At 36.3% G+C, this 17,304-nt stretch overlaps 2 protein-coding genes across 2 annotated transcripts in view; both read left to right on the top strand.

Annotated features, from left to right (window-relative positions):
* Window positions 1–597: 597 nt before the first annotated feature.
* Window positions 598–7,357, top strand: myoz2b (myozenin 2b). Its single transcript, XM_008411503.3, has 5 exons — window positions 598–1,120; window positions 4,432–4,595; window positions 4,937–5,021; window positions 5,650–5,812; window positions 5,896–7,357. The coding sequence occupies exons 2-5, from the start codon at window positions 4,437–4,439 to the stop codon at window positions 6,119–6,121; spliced, it is 633 nt and encodes a 210-aa protein (XP_008409725.1). The 5' UTR covers window positions 598–1,120; window positions 4,432–4,436; the 3' UTR covers window positions 6,122–7,357.
* A 1,057-nt stretch (window positions 7,358–8,414) lies between these two features.
* Window positions 8,415–17,304, top strand: part of usp53b (ubiquitin specific peptidase 53b) — a 31,119-nt gene continuing 22,229 nt past the window's right edge. Inside the window, exons 1-2 of the mRNA XM_008411514.3 lie at window positions 8,415–10,904; window positions 16,916–17,101. Of these exons, the coding sequence (XP_008409736.1) occupies window positions 17,062–17,101 (40 nt within the window). The 5' untranslated portion in view covers window positions 8,415–10,904; window positions 16,916–17,061. The remainder of the gene's footprint in view (window positions 10,905–16,915; window positions 17,102–17,304) is intronic.

Below are 17,304 nucleotides of genomic sequence, written 5' to 3'. Positions count from 1 at the left end.
CATATTCTAGTTTTGGAAAATAACAGTCTAAAATGAATATCCATGTCTTTGAATTAGCCAGAGAACTGTAAATATTCAGTATTTCATGAGTGTTCTTATCGGTAAATTAAAATTAACCTCCTTGGATAAAGCCTGGAATCTGGTTTGTATTTCGTTTCACTAGAATATCCCAATCAGTAATGTCAGTGCACTTATTGGGTTTAAAAAAATATATTCAAAAGCATACTCATTATCACTTGATTAACTCTGATGTCAATATTTAGATCTGAGAACTGACAAGATCACATTGAAAGCCTTAATTCAGTTTCCTGGCAGCATTCACAAGATGTGTAGGTCCAAGGTTCCCCGGGTCTGTGGAGGAGAAAAGAATGGGGTTGAAGTACCTAATTTTCACCTATTCTTTTCTTTACTCCAGAACCAACTCGAGTGTTTGTTGCTGAAAAGCCTTATGAAAGCCTCATCTGGACAAAGTAAATTATTGCACAGTTCCAGGTGAAAATGAATCAAATTCTACTGAATACATGTGTTCAAATTAAAAGTTGGATTTTTCTAAATTTTTAAAAATTTGATGAATGTATTGGATTGTGAAACCACAAGAAAAAAAAAAATCTTACTAATATTGCTAAGTCAATTAGACAGACACTAGTCAGCAGTTACACAGCATAACAAGAATCGAATTTGTAGAGAAGAATTAGAAACTGCAGCTGCGCACCGTGTCGAGAACCACACCAACTTAAAGGCATGTTAAACTCAAAGTTACGTCAAACCTCAAATATGTGTCATGTCATCCCCAAAAAGACAGAAATAAGGAAACAAGTTTTCTCAAGTGGGAAAATCTTCATTCCCCAAGAACATCCGAGTGGAAATCCACATCCCATCATCTATTCTACTCACTACCCTTGCCCCATGGTGTCTGAGAGTGCCGCTGAGTGTTTGACAGGTTAAATTTAGCCTATTGATGCAAGCTGCATTCCACTCACAACAGAGACAGAGACACACTCACAGTTTGCCTTTAGTGTCTGTGAGCGTGAAGATCAGCAAAGATCACACACCACTGACCCCTTCGTCTCCGTGTCTCCCCTTCAAGGATACGGGCTGCACAGCAGGGACACGACGACAGGTACGAGCGCGTCTTAAAAAGGTGCGCTTCAATAATCTGACGCTGTAACTAAAATCAGTCTGCAATAATGGAGAGTGGTGCTTCAGGGGGGATGAATCCAGCTGCATGTGACTTTTATGTTGGAAGGAAACTAAAGGCACATTTTCACATTTTTGTGTCTGTTTATTTTTTTTCCCACCGGATCACTTCACACACTTTACATACGCAGCCTGACTTACTTGTTGTTTTGCATGTAAAATGTTTCTATAGTTACAATTCCTGTAAATGAACACAACAAAAGCATTTAACTATTATTTGGCTTTTTAACAAACTAGCATTGAGTTCTGCAGTTGGTTAGCAAAATGAAAAGATGGACTTCACCAACAGCTGAGAGCGACCTAATGTTTGAACACTTCTGTTGGCACTGGTGGACATGTTTTATGCATGGCAACTTACACAAACTTAGGGCACGATTAATCCTTGACCTTTCAGACTGGTAATTTAACCTCTAACAAATTTAAAAGAGCATGTCGCTGATTTTAGCCTGCAGTCCCACAAAAGAGGATGCAACTGAGATGTGATTACATAGATATTAAAAGCTCTATGCAGATCCTGACATTACTGTAAAATAACAAACACTCTAATATCACGAGTTATGCTGACAGATTGAATTTCTTTTAATTTTTATTTTTTTGCAAAACACCAATTTATTGTATCAATGCATTTTCTAAAAGTAAAATGAGAACCAGGCTAATGTTATATGAGGGCTTGAGCAGAATTAGCTTTGGGGGAATCACTCACTTTTTCAAGTTCAGATCAGAAAGTTCCTCATTTTCTTCTTTTTAAAACCTATTATGAATTTACACAAGTTTTAAATGGGTATTGTTCTGTTTTTTAGATCATTTTGAGTAGTTTTGTTTGAAATTCTGGAGTTCTGTTTAAGAGAAAAGTGCATCAATATGAGAAGTTACCATTTTAAAAGTTCTTGTTTTAAATTGAATGTAAAGCCTAATTAGGATCAAAGTAAGAAGAAAGGCATTGTGCCTTATGGTAACCAGATTTAAATTTATTTTAGGTAGGAGGGGCCAAAGTTAATTTTGCATTCTAGGGCAACCATGGGCAAAATTTCTTGAGACCCTAGGTAACTCAGCAGGGTGTCCTGATGCCTTAACCATGAGAGTTTCTCTCCAGCCTTTTTGCATCTTCCTTTATGGCGACATCACTCCAGCACTTCAAAATACATATATATATTTTTACAAATAGCAAAATGATACAAAACTTAACTTGCTATTTCCATAAAACCTGAGACGTAGCACTGAATTATTGTCTTTCTTTGCTCACTCACGACAGCAGATTCATCTGTCCTGTTAAAGGCTCTTTTATGTTCTCATTCAAGCCCCAGTTCATAGCAAGACACATGCAGGAACGAGAGGAAGAGGCACTCAGACACTGTGTGAGCGGCGCTCTATGTTGCGATAAGGAGTCAGAGCAAAACAGCAGAGTTCAAAATGTCAGGGCTACTGACCAGTGTGAGCCATAAATACATTGGGATGATTTACTGTGAAGGCTGCCTAATCCCTTGTCGTTGTTCTTTCACTATAGGCTATTTCTAACTGGGTGGGAGTGCTGGTGAAAGATGGGAGGGAAGCTTTGTCAGAGCAACTGTGAAGCTGACTGGGCAACGTGAAGGTCTACAACAGCTGGGGTGCATTCTGTCTGTGCACGTGAATGAGGAAACATCTTGTACCCAAAAAGCTCAAGCACAATGACGGCTTCATTTGGGAACAGGACTCGTGATAAAAATAGAAACTGGGAAAGTTTTGATGAAATTTTATTCGGTTAAAATTGAAATTTTTAATAAAAGTAATTTGAAATTAAACTAGAGAGTATTTAGACAGATCCACAGCATAATCCCACAAAACTTTTAAAATTCACCCAATAAACGTCTATGGAAAATATTCAATTAGCTGTGAAGTGGAAGCAAAATTATGCAATGCTTTCAAAAACATTTTCACACAAAAACCTGAAAAGTTCTCCATGTTCAAGTATTTAGCCCACATGTGTCGATGCTTTATAGAAACACATGTTTGGGGTCTGATTTAACCAGCTTTACATACTGTATCTAGAGACTGATTTTCTCCCATCTCACTTGGCAAAATCAGGTTTACTGAGTTTGGATAGATAGTGTTTGAAATCTTACCAAATATTTGTCATTTATTTGCATCTAAACTTTGACTGATCCCTTCCGGTGCATAAATATATTTGATTTAACCCAGTTGTAGGTTTGGCAGTACATACTGGTTCATTGATGGAAGGTCTGGAAGTTCATTATCCATCTCCATGTTTTGTCATTGGGGGTGATGCATTCAGGGACATTTGTAGTTTCAGTTTTCCACCAGACATACCCAGAGCTGAGCCGCACAGTTATATTCACTCAGATATGTTTACCAAAGTTGCATTTCTCTTGTGCTCCCAGAAGTAGTTTTACTTCACCACATAGCTCCCTTACTTGAGTAATTTTGAAGTAAGGCTTTGAAGTTATTTGTTGTGTAAGAAAAATGAATTTGTTTTACTTGTGCCTTAATCTGAATTTATTAAAGATGTTAGGAATTTTCAGCATTTTTCAAATTTATTATTTAAAAGTGTGATCATTTGCGTGACTACATGATTTCTACAAAATGAATCAGACGTTATGATCAAACAGTTATTCATCAATTGAGTAGTCTTTCCACCCAAAAAAAATAATTTTTTATTTTTGTCTTTTGCTTTTTCTTGAGATGACTACTTTTGCTTTCTACTTAATTATTCTGAAATAATGCTGTTCTTAATTTAGCGAGGTTTTTGGAACTGTTGGCCAGAAATCCTAAATATAATTTTTTTTTTATGTATCTGGAACAAACTTCCAGAAAACTGCAAAAGTAGTCAAACACTGAGTGCCTTTAAATCAAGGCTAAAAACCCACTTTGATAAATTATAAGTACAACCTTTCATTGCTTCTCTTTATTTTGCCACTGATGAAATGTTTCTTTTTTCTATTTAGTTTATTGTTCACCTTTAATTGCTTTGTTCCTGAAATGTGCTATATAAATAAACCTTGCTTTTTATTTGGGATTTCTGTGGTTTTTGTTGCCACACACACTTCAAAGTTATCTAATTTCATTCCTTGGGCCTTCATTGAGTTGCAATTCAAGAATCCCAGAAGGTATTTTTGACTGATAATTGATCATTTCCTTGGTTTATGCTGTTGTCAACCATAACTCTCAGGTGTTAGCAAAGGGATCTGCTTAGAATATTATGTACAAAATTAATAAGCAAATTCTTTTGGGTGTCAGGAGTCATGGACCTGGGAAAGAAGCTCAGCACTCCAAAAGACATCATGCTAGAGGAGCTGTCGCTGCTCTCCAACAGAGGTTCTCGGCTTTTCAAAATGCGACAGAGGAGGTCTGAGAAGTACACGTTCGAAAGCATTCAAAATGAAGCAAACGCTCTCCTGAATGTAAGCCCCCTACTTTTTGCTCTAAATCTCTTCAAATGATTAGATATAATCCAATCTTGTCTACGCTATGGATTTCTGGCGCGGATCTGTATGTTCTTTGAGATAAAGTTGTAGACCACACAGACAATAGCTGTGACAAGCTGCAGCTGTTTCATCTGAGAGGCCGCTTAGGCACTTAACTTGAAGAGCTGCTACCATGTTTATCAGTGCATGATGATAAGCTGTGGAACTGGAACTGGTCTCTTGGTTTAATCTACATAAATGAAGCCACTAAGCAATGCACATTTTAAAATGTCTGGGACCATAGCCTTTCAGATGTTCCTCAATATGCTGTTTTGCAGAATGACATTTTGAATCAGAACACACACTCTGTGGAGATTAAGGTGGAGCCGCCGGCAGATGGAAGTGCTGCAAATTCAGCTTCAGGTAATTGTGCATTTCATTATGCCTATTTCCTTACATATGGATATTAAATATTTCAACTTGCACTTAATAATAATAATCATCATCATCATCATCATCATCATCATCATCATCATCATCATCATCATCATCATCATCATCATCATCATCATCATCATCATCATCATCATCATCAATAAAATTATCGAACACAAATTATTCACTCCAAGGATACTTTTAAATATTTAGAAAAAATAAAAATAACTAACAAAATAAGTGTTTGATTGAAACAATAGCAGAAATTATTATCAGTTTTATGTGGTTTTATTTTCCGAAAATTGATTCATCTTAGGGCTGTCCATAAAGATGTTTTAACCAGAGAGTTCTACTTATTGTTACCATTTTTAAAGCCCTCCAGTCCTTCCGCAATGCTTTGGTGAAGCCTTAACTCATTATACAATGAGCGCACACTTGAAACGTTCTATTTTAAGTTGCCACTGTAGCTATTTTAATCGCATCCACTTTGAAAATTTCGGGCTGCAGAAAACAGCTCTAAAAAAAAAACAAAAAGGCCTTGTCGGCAATCCAAACTGATAGATCAGCCTGTTGTGATACGGAAGCGGTTGTCACATCTGTCTCTCTTTTTCCGCAGACATGGCTGCAGAAAAGCTGGACACCCAGCCTGTGCATAAGACTTACCACTCACCGTGGGAACAGGTGATCCTTAGTGACCCCAGCCTTGCTGAATCTCTGCAACTCAGAATGCCAGAGCCAGAGCCGCGGCAGGAGCTCCCTGAATACAAATGCTTCAACCGGTGAGAAAACGACAATAACTCCATAAATCCAAAAGGGAAGGCTATGGCATGCAAAGCAATCAGTATGTTGCTCTCAACTGCAGGGTTGCCACTCCTTATGGTGGTTTTGAGAAAGCTCCAAGAGGGATCACATTCAAGCTCCCGGAGGTGGACCTGAGCCCGCCGCAGTACCAGGAGCTAAGTGACCCCCAGGCCAAGCGGCCCACGTTCAACAGGACGGCCCAGGGCTGGATATCTGAGGGCATTCATCTCATTCTACCAACTATCACCTTGGAGTCCTTCAGTGTGCCTGAGTCTGATGACCTGTAGAGGATTCTACTGGAACACGGGAACACAACGCAGCCTTTAGCGGTCAACCTGCAGAACGGGACAAAGGAGGGGGGGTCTATTAGTTTCACCACTGTAATTTCTTTACAGCATTTAATATAACATCCAGTGAACCTGACAGAGAGGTTAACTTGCCTGTTTTCTGACAGTAGTATTTATTTTAATGACACATTACAAAATTTGCATTCAATATCCGGAAGAAGGCTGTAAATAAACAATATTCAAATGATAAGATGAATATTTTATGTACATAACATTTGCACATTTGGATATATGCTCTGTACAATAAAGTCATCATCATTTATCATTTAGTGGGAGTTTTCAGGGGGTGGGGGAAGAATATACAGAGTATATAAATGCCTGTCTGCAACTATGTCTGTTAGATACAATTAAGCACCAAAGCAGCATCAAAATGTTTGGTTAAATAATAGATTAAGATTAAGAAGTATTCTGAGTAAAAGCAGGACTTACATATATCCTATCATCTAGTTCATCCAGGTCCTACAAATCGGGTAGTGCAACCTTAAATACAAATTTATTACACAAGATGTGATTTACTGAAAACTAAAGGCCAAAACATGAGAATGTAAACAGCAATGTGATAAATAGCAGCCTGGTGCTGCTAATCAAATGCACTTCACTATCAGATCAACAGCATGTGTCTATGAAAGGAGAAGCTTTGGGGCCTGAAAAGTCTGCAGGCCTTTTAACACAACGTGAGCCTGGAGTAAGGAGCAATCTGGAAAATATTCCAAACACTTTCCAGTGTCCACAGTAACAAACATCCAAGGTTCCTCTGTCAGACAAACCAGAACATAAAAAAATGCTAAAAATCTAAAGAGCTTCATCATAGACAAACCCATTAAAAAACCTTTGAAGGTGAACTTAGTTTTGACCTTTACTAGAACAGGTGAAAGGTCATATATTATCACACAGATGAGTTCTGCTAAAGTAGTTCTTTGGGCAATTGGATCATGTAACAGGCTGTGATTTTTGTTATGTATTTCTGTTAATCAGGTCAGAAATGTTTCACTAAATTTTAAGACCTGTCAATCAGATGAATATTTTGTGTTAACAGGCATAAGCCCCTAAAGAACTGCACTAAGTTTTCATCATGATCATACTGTATATTGTATGTACTTGAGCCATTTTGTTGCCACGTCCAAAACATCAAGTGTGTGAGTAGTTCAAGCAACAATAAAAGATGAAATAAGTTCATTTTAGCTTTTCTTTTAAGTGCAAAACATTCGGTTCTTCAGATGAAGCTTTGCACCCAATGTGGGAAGCATTCACAGTGAGCAAAATTGTCTTCATCAGGGTGGGTCAATCTGGAAATCAATGATGAAAGAGACATTTTATAGCGAAAATTTTCACATTTTGTCGTGTCACAACCACAGATTTAGTGTATTTTATCGATGTTTTACAGGCCACCACAAAGCAGTGTAAACCAATATAGTGAAATAAAAATGATGCATGAATTTCTAAATTGTTTACACATAAAGATCTGAAAAAGGTATGTGTGGATTTTGACTGTATGTACTTTTAACACATATATGTCAATCTGCGTGTTTGTAATAATAATCCTGCTGGAATGTAAACGTCTGCCCCACTTCCAGATTTTCTCACATGATTGATCCATGATTGCTGTAACATTCACGTCGCAGTGGGGGTGAGGGAAGATCCGGAGGTTAGTGGAGGTGTCATGATGCCCTCCACGAGACGCTGCCCTGGGCGGTTGCCCATGTCGCCCATATCTGAAACGGCCACTGCAGCTAAAATGCAAGAGAAGGAGATAAATAGGATGAAGTTCCCAGGGGACAGGCTTTAGGATGAGTTAAAACATAAGTTACATTAATCAGATAGAATTTAGGAACATTTTCTTTACTTTTGGGATATTTATGGTACATGGTGGAAAATAAATATAACCACAGTACATGTGGTGGTGCTTAATGTAATTTTTTAATAATAATAATAAAAAAAAGAAACTTTAGGAATCTACAACAAAACTGACTCATCTGTAGTGACTGCACGTGGATTGTGCAGCGACATTATGGCTTGGCAGTTCACAGAAACCTGCAAAAAATAAAAATAAATAAATAAAACAGACATATCTATCTCCAAAAATAGCCTTTAGAACATCAGCATTGACTTTGACGGCTGATCTGAAAAGATTTCCGGTGTTCCATATCTGGCAAGACATTTTTTTTCCCCCTCTGCAGACATACTTTATAAATAATACAAAAACTTCTCTTTATGTGTCCCGAGGGAGGTTTCAAGGTTTATAGCACTAACACATTTGACGTTAAAAAATATGCAGTGTCACTAAAATAAGCCAACAAATTCTTTGTGCTTTTTTGACACACCCATTCCTCCCTGCGGATTGCACATCCTTGTCTCTTTCACATAAATGTTTTAGGGGGAAAGAAAATATTGCACACGTCTTCCAATCTTTAAACGAACAGAAACGTTTCTGGTTGTTTTTTGTTCTCCAGCAATCGCTGCCACTGTTGAAATTGACTTGGACTCTGAGATAGTTTACATAAAACCCAACGAAGGCATCAACAAATTTACCTGATATTGACTCATGATTGATTTTAGTTCTCACATCCCATTCTTTTGTTATTAACTGATAAGCTCAGGTCAACTCAGTTGATCTTAGTTTTTACCAAAATGACTTTGATTCAGATTTTTTGCAGCCCTTTCTGATCCCCACATATGAACATGTGCAAAAGATACAAAACATTAGAGTTTCACACTTAATTACATTAAGACCTAAACTTTAATGGAAGAATTGGGGGGGATCTGTTGATATGACAACCCTTAGTTCTGTACCATGCTGGGTATTATGGAGTCACAAAACCAAACCATTGATGTAATGAAATTTGTGAGAAGAGAGTCCCACTCAATAGATTTAAATGCAACCCATACAAGATCAAAACATCAATCTTCATAGATATTCTCCGTGCAATCTAAGTGCACTTGGGCTTTACTTAAAGAGAACTTAAAGAGAACTTAAAGAGAACTTGGCAAGTAATTTAGCCTTTAGTGGGTTGAGTAGGCCTAACCAAAGCTCTACGCAAATAACCACTATCCCAACATGTTTTTACTCAAGTAAAAGTAAAAAGTAGCCATCCAAGAAATTGCTAAAGTTTGAGTAAACAGTATTTTATAAGGTTATTCAAGTTGTGAGTAACTGATCATAACATTTGATTGAATATTTAAACATGACAGATAAAAATATTGTTATTTGCAAATTTTGGTAGTTTAAGATTTTCTCTACATAAAAGTCATAAAACAAATACAGTAGGTGGGGTATAGATATTAGAACAGGACAAGGTACTTCTAATTATTATATCTACTGTTTAATACAGCAGGCTCACCAGATAGAAAATAACAGAAACATTAAGTTGGTGAATAAACAAGGTGCCTCACTTTAGCATAAGCTATGTTATGTGTGTGTTTTTGGTCAAAACATTATTGTTAAGGGAAGGAAATTTTATTCAATTAAGAGAAGCAATACTTCATAATAACTTTACCCAAGTAAGAGTAAAAGGTATAGTGTAATAAAGAAGCAGATTTTTTATTTTTCAAAAAGTTACCTAAGTAAATCAATCATATTTGAAATGAAAAGTTGTTTTACAAACTATGTTAGTCATAAAGAAAACCTAAAAGATACAACACTTTCACATAAAACCACAATAAAATCCACAGATGAAGTTCCAGGGTATTGATACTTTTACAAGCTACTGTGTTTATCTGGGCACCACTTTTTAAAACCTTTCTGTGTCTCTGTATTTTAGGGAGCAGCACCAAAATCTGTTAGAATAAGACACACAGTTCAGCGGGACAATTGCTGACTGCAGCTTGCATCAGCTTCTTTTAGTCCTCCTGTCTCCACTTATAACCTGCGAAGCTCTGCAGTCTTTCCCTGCCAGGCTCTCCATCTGCCCCATTTTTTCTTTTTTTTTTTTCCTTTCTATTTTTTATATATATTTTTGCAATACCCTGTCTTGCTTACTGCAGCATCAGAGTCCCTCGGATATCGACAGTGCACATTTACAAATTTCAAAAGCTCAATAGAGAATTGTGATAACAGATCAGTGTCTTTTGCACTTTATGCACGTTGTGATATAAATGTAAAAAAATGCAAGTTTATTGCTCTCATTTGTTCACTTCAGTTTTTCCCTTAAAACGTGAATGTTGATTTGACGTTTCACTGAGAGCATCTCCACCAAACAGGAAGGGGTTAGTCCCCACAGTGCTGCATGATTATGAAACCAGTGCGGTCATGTGATGTCTTCTCTCATCACCATCATGACAAGTTGGAAGTCTGACCTTCCTCCGGCACACAGTTTTCCATGCAGGCATTGAGGATTGCAATGGAGCGGCAGTGCACTTGAGGCTACACTAGGGGCGGAGTTTGACCTCTCAAAATTTCAAAACATCACTAATCCGCGTCGGACATTCTGGCACAGGCCAAGCATCAGTACAGCATTTTCAGAAAAAAAAAAAAAAAAAAAAAAAAAAAAGGAGGGAGAGAAATTTCGTTTCCTACACGGTCGGTACCACACCGAGGCTGGGGAAGGAGGAGTTGGGAATGCTGCACGGATAGTACCGCTACATGCGCCCCGGATCCCACATCTGCAGTGATTTCTGCCCGGGTTTGTTATCAGCATTCTGGGAAAAAAGTCGCGGGATTTGGCGCGTTGACAGCTGGAGCGCCCTGCAGACTTCAGTGGAAGAGACCCGACCGCGGCTGTTGGAGGTGAGCGCAGCGGCGTTTGGCTGCCTTACTGTAGGCAGAAATGCAAGTTGCGGCATATTTATTTCTGGCGGTGTAGCTGAGCAGGAGCTGGAGAGTATAGAAGGGCTGTTCTAACAGTAGGAGTAAGAATCCTACAGTGGCAGCGTGCTGGTTGAAGCTTTTATGAGCTTAAAAAGCAGAGAATTAGAGGATCCGATCATTAAATCTCGTTCAATAAAGTATGCATGCCCCCTGCTTGAACCAGAAAGCAAAGATGCTCGATTATCGGAAACATTACAGGCCTTTAAAAGCGTCACATGGTAGGTGTTTAACACATAAAGTAATACTAAACCATTTGACTTTATGGTGGACACATTGGTACACAAAAATATAATAATAACAGCTTTGATTACATTAGATTCAGTATAGCTTAATCTTATTTTGTGCTGCTTTGTTGAGCTACATGTTTATATTTGATCATACTTATGTAATTTGAAGTTTGCCAAGTAACTTTCTATTATTAATCCAGCAATTTATTTTAACCATGCACTATAAAAACTGTTGAGTTAAAACCAATCTAGTCCTGGGTAAAGTAAGTATCAATTCAACACAGATTATAAGTCTCATATAGTTATTTTTAACCACCCCAATGTGTTAAAGTCAATTATCTTTAATTGTAGTACTGAGAGTGAGATGGGGGGGAAAAATCCATTAACATGCATTACTAGAAAAAGTTAAATAAAAATATTTTATTTTTGGCTTATTTCTTTATTTAAAATGATTAGGAAAAAAACACACCTAAGATAGAAATCCCCCCCCCCTAAAAAAAGTATCTACTATTAAAATAAAAAAAACAAAACTCATAAAACCACATAAAATATTTGTTTTTTGTCCTCCTCAGGTCAGAGTATCTTTGGTTAAGTTCCAAAGTTGATTGAATTTCAGAAATAATACAACTAAAACAATAGTACAAAAATAAAATGGCAAGACAACTGTGACATAAATATTACACAATTTGACAGAAAAACAAACATGTTGGGGAGAGGAATTAAAATGCTGCAATGTCCTTTTTGCGTTAGTTTTCAATGCCTTATTTTTACTGCAACAACCTTAGACTAAGGTTGTCAAATGGTAGTTTTGTTAAACCACCATTTGAAACAATATTCAGTGTTCTTCAGTTGGACTTTATCAGCATCCCACCCACCCACCTTTCCTCCTATCAGTTTGTGAGGACATCTCTTATACCCAATCCTCTTTAGGTGGCTTCTATTTCTAACATTTTGTATCCTTTTCAACTGAAGCCGATCTTTTGCTCATTTGAATGCATTCTTGGACTCACTGATGCTCACAAACCAGATCCAGCTTTTATTCTTAAGACCATGACATGTTACTTAGCATGGTTTCTCCAGTTACTGATTACTATCTTCACTTAACCATTGTAAATTCACTTAACCATTGTAAATACATAACATCCCAGGTGAAAAAAAGTATAGGCTACTTTAGTATACTTCAATCATACTTAAATTTGTGAAAGTACACTTTAAGTATACTAATTATTAAGTGTACTACGTATAAGTATATCTGAAGTATACTAAAAATACACTTGTACCAATTTCGAAATTAGTACTTTAAACACACTTAAACATAATTGTGCCAAAGTACACTTTTAATATATTAAATAAAAATATACTTTAAGTGAACAAAATATAAATAAATATGTATGAATTTTTAAGTGCCTTAATAATCTTTTACTATTTATTAAAATTGCATACAATAAAAAAAGGATAATCATGATGTAATTTTTAAGAAAGTACCCAATCAATTTTCAGATGTGTGATGTAAAACCTTATTATCAACGGCATTAGCTCCAGTTCATACCCCAGACCAGATAGCGGCGGTATTGCACATTTTCATTTATTTAAAAAACGCCACAAAGAGAAGAAAAAACTTGACGCATGGAAGATAACAGACGCTGTTCAAATTCGCCATTTTTGCTCGCACAATGCCTTAAAAGTAGAGAGGGCCTTGATAATAGTTACTAATTTTGGTAAATTCAAGCTAGTGACGTCCTAGTTCGAGTTAGACAACAACACAACGGGACAACAACTGAAGGAAATGAAATGTGTGTCACAAAAGGAGCCCGGGGGGACGAAGGCTGCTAAGTGCTGCTAGCTGGTGGTAAGTTTGCTTATTAATTACCTTCATTTAATTATAAACAGTGCAGTAAAGATATATAACTTACATTGGTTTCTTAAATAATTATTTTATCAATTGTATTGTGACTTGTATGATTATTACTATAGCAATCATTCAGCTTCATGTTATAACTGCATGGAGGCTGTTTGTTGCGACTTATACTTTAATTCATAAACTAACCTGGTTTTAATTAAGCTCCATAAGACAGAGAGACTTTGATATTGTGAGATTGTTGTTCTAACTCGTTCATCAATGACTTTATCTTCAACATATGTTTGCAGTCTAACTAAGCAAATGAAGATGAAAGAAAAAGCCAGAGAAATCGGATGTTAGGAAACCTAAAGACTTTCTGTCTCAGAAGAAGCTCTGACTCCACCAGATCACCAACCAGCTCTGAGGATGAACCTCCACATCGTTTTCATGACGTAAGTTTGTTTGTTCAATGAGGAGCTAGCTACATTTTCAACAACAAAAACTGGTGTGTTACCAACACTAAGTGCTTAATAAACATGATTTGATTTAAAGGTAACTGGAAATAATTTTTCTCTTCTTGTTAATCTAACATTTATCTTTCTTTTTTTTTATTTGTTGTTAACTTTCAGGGCCCTGGTGACCTGTCCAGGGTGAACCCTGCCTCTCATCTGATGGCTGCTGAAGATGGGCACCACCAGCCCCCTCACCACCCTGCAAGGATCAGTGTGTTCAGATCATGGATTGAAAGATTTTAAGGTAGTTTGTCTCCTTAAGTCCACACTTAAAACAGCTTCATAGTTGATGCCAACATCAACTGATTCTATGATATTGCTGACTATTTTTTTTCTACTTCTAACATAAACAGGCAAAGAAGACACCCAGAAATGTTTTTCCACCCCAGGCATCCGGTCCCAATCATCATAGTTCTTATGATGTCACATACATGGCAAGTCCACAATGTCTTAAAATTGTAAGTATTATTTTTTTATTTGTCATTGTTCTCTTTAAATACAAATACTTTCTCTGTTTAATTGCTCCATTGTTCTTTGTTGTAGGTTCCTGTAAGGTGCAGTCAACGGGAATGTTCTGTCATTGATCCTCACTTTTATGTTTTATTGTCACACTTTAATTTTCATGTTCATGTGTTCACTTTTGATGTGTAAAGTGATCATTTATGTAAAGTTCATAAAGTTGTGAGTAAAATTGGACAATTTTAAAATGTCGGTAATAAAACAAAATATTCGAATTACCTTGGGCATCTTGTGTAATTAATCTTTCCATGTAATTGTAGCCTAAAACAATGTAAGCACTGTAGTGTAGTTATGCATGTCATGTACAAAATAGGTACATAGGAATATTAGGACTTTCATGAGTAATTAAAATTGTAGTTTATTATCAATAGCAGGAAATCAAAAATAAAAATTAACTAATTTAAATACATTACTAATATATCAATAGTATATTTAAAATATATTTGAAGTAGCCTATATTAAATATATATTTTTAATATAATTCTGAGAGAATTATACTCAAAATATAATTATATCAAAATATAATAATAAAGCTCTGAAATATATTTAAAAAATATACTTTAAGTACACTTGAAGTTGTTCCAAAAAAGTACGTATAGTATACTAAAATATACTCCATCCATCCATCCATTTTCTTTCACCCTTGTCCCTCAATGGGGTCGGGAGGGTTGCTGGTGCCTATCTCCAGCTGGCGTACTAAAATATACTATTTGTTGTAATTTAATACTATTTAAATACTACTAAAGTATACTAAGCACAAAATTAGTTGTTCCAAAGTAGTACAGTTTAAGTACATCGATAAAAGTATACTAAAGTATGTTAAAATTTAGTATTCTAAAGTATACTTTTTTCACCTGGGATGTTAAATTTTGTTGAATTCTTCTCCTGACTGATACCTTTCTGTATGGGTATATTGTTTTAAACATGTGTAGCATCTCTGTAGACTGTGGCTTCTGGTAAAAGATACAAATTAGCATCTCAGAAAATATATAAAGCATTTGAATTATTTTTCCTCTTTACTAGACCCACGTTAATTGACTACAGATGTGAAGTCCAAAATAAAAAAATACAAAAGTGGTTTAAATATGAATTAGCTTAAGGATGAATATTTGAAACATGTAGGAAAAAAGTTAAACTTTAGGTGGAGAAAGTTAGTAAAAATATTAATTATGATACATTGTTTACTAAAATCTGGTATACAAGTGAAGTTTACTGTTGCATGTTAAAGGCCAATGTAATTTTATATGAATAACCTTGTTCTTCACTGTGAACTAATGTCCTAAGAATAATACACTGACTTCAAGATTATTATACAATATTATTTTGTCATATTTGTGTTTATTATTTGATTCTGTTGAATCAAGTTGTTGCATTTTTCACAATGGAGGTCTCTGGTTAATTCTTGTAGCTTTTTCTACTAATCCAACACAGTCCCAACAGCATGAACCAGGAATTTGGGTTAATAAATATCCCAGTTGTTTTTTGTGTGGCACAAGTACCACTAGAGGCTGCCTCTAGTGGTACTCTGAATACCAGAGATTATTTTGTATCAAATATCTGTAAGATAAACACAAAGTGATATAGAAACAATGAGGTTTGGTGGAGAATAAGATAAGTTGCCCAAGGACATTGATTTTTCCTTTATCAAAAAAAATTCTTAAGAGAGGCTGAGAAAAGCATATTTCAAGAATGTCTAGTATGAAATGAAGCAATCAAAAAGAAATGTATGCAAATGGCTACTTAAACTGCGTTGTATTTTGTTTCTGAAGTCACAATTTCAATTAAGGAATGACATCAAACCCAACTTAACTGTGCTCCGATCCCAAGTTCGAAATTCAGAGGGATTTACTAGTTTATTATTAACTACTGACCAAGTTTCTGACTGTTAGCAATGTGAGCTAATAATAGTGTATTTATCTGCAAATATCCAAATGTTGGCCACACCTTTAACTAAAGATGGTTAAACACTACTGTGAATATGAAAGACTGAGTGAAATACAAATTGTTAGGAGAACAATTAAACTGCATTTTATATGCAGTGTGGCCATCTTGGATTTTGAGATTGGGAGTTGGTGAGAAACCTCAGACTTTCCCACTTGAAATTCCCACTGCTCTGTTCAGCTCCACAACTAGAAGCATGGCAATTTCAACTTCTAAATAAGAATGGACCATCCATTTGAGGTTAATTTAAAGTCTTACAAGCAGTTAATATCATGCAAAATATTACACTCTTAGCATCTTAATTTAGGGTAAATCTAGTCTCGGGGCGTCAACAATGATATTCCTGTGTGAAACAACAATCTTACCCTAAAACAATCTCTCAAGCAAAGCAATGCAAGATTTGAAGAAAATATAATACTTTTTTAAAAACAAAAATAATACAAAAATAAAGAAAGTACATACATTTTCCAATTTAGGGCACACTTTACATCCTCAGATGTAAAGCATCATCCTCAAAGAACGCAGTTGATAAAATAATATGCTTTAAAGGTGTTCAGATATCAGAATGCAGTTTTTATCCTAAAAGAGGAAGTTTAAGAGCAAGCTGCATGACTCAAACAGTAGCAGACAAATGCTGAACAAGTCATTGAATGTGAGCACAAACAGATGTTGCTAAAAGGAACCAGAGCCGATTTGTGAGCAGACTTGCATGTCTTTAAAGTTTGAAAACAGAGTTCTGAGCAAGAGCCGTGCATTGTCTGTGAATGAAGATAAGAAATTATTAGTGCATGATTTTTATAAACCCATTATGCATTTTCTTCCCAAATGTATGGCTGTCTTAGGGTTTAAAAATCGTTTAAATGCAGCCCAGCTCTTCCTCTCCTCCTCCAGCTGCTGTTCAATGCCCAGTAGTACGTGTCTTAGCCTGCCCTGTGGCTGATCCTGGACATGCTTTCCACGAACCGCCGTGGAGGCGCGTGGGGGTGAAATGGACGGAGTCAGTGGCCACACCCAACGACCAGCTCCCATGTTCCAGCATGTCCGGCTGCAGCAAGTCTCCTGCCAACTCTGGAGAAGGTTGGTGGCAGGGATTCCTCTCACACAGACCACCAGACTGGTGATTCATGTTACTGACATAATGAACTGTGTTGAAGATGAACCGGATTAATCGTCTAAGGCCCCTGTCATGTCACGAATCAATTCTCTGTTCATGTCACAGCAATGAAAGCCCTTGCTTTACAGAATGCGTGCACAATCAGCGGGTGTCATCCTTCCAGGAT

This window comes from Poecilia reticulata, chromosome 1 (genome assembly GCF_904066995.2).
Source record: "Poecilia reticulata chromosome 1, P_reticulata-male-v2, whole genome shotgun sequence".
In the NCBI taxonomy this organism is placed as follows: domain Eukaryota; kingdom Metazoa; phylum Chordata; class Actinopteri; order Cyprinodontiformes; family Poeciliidae; genus Poecilia; species Poecilia reticulata.
The sequence above is the reverse complement of the archived record's forward strand: the minus strand, read 5'-3'. Positions and strand labels throughout refer to the sequence as shown.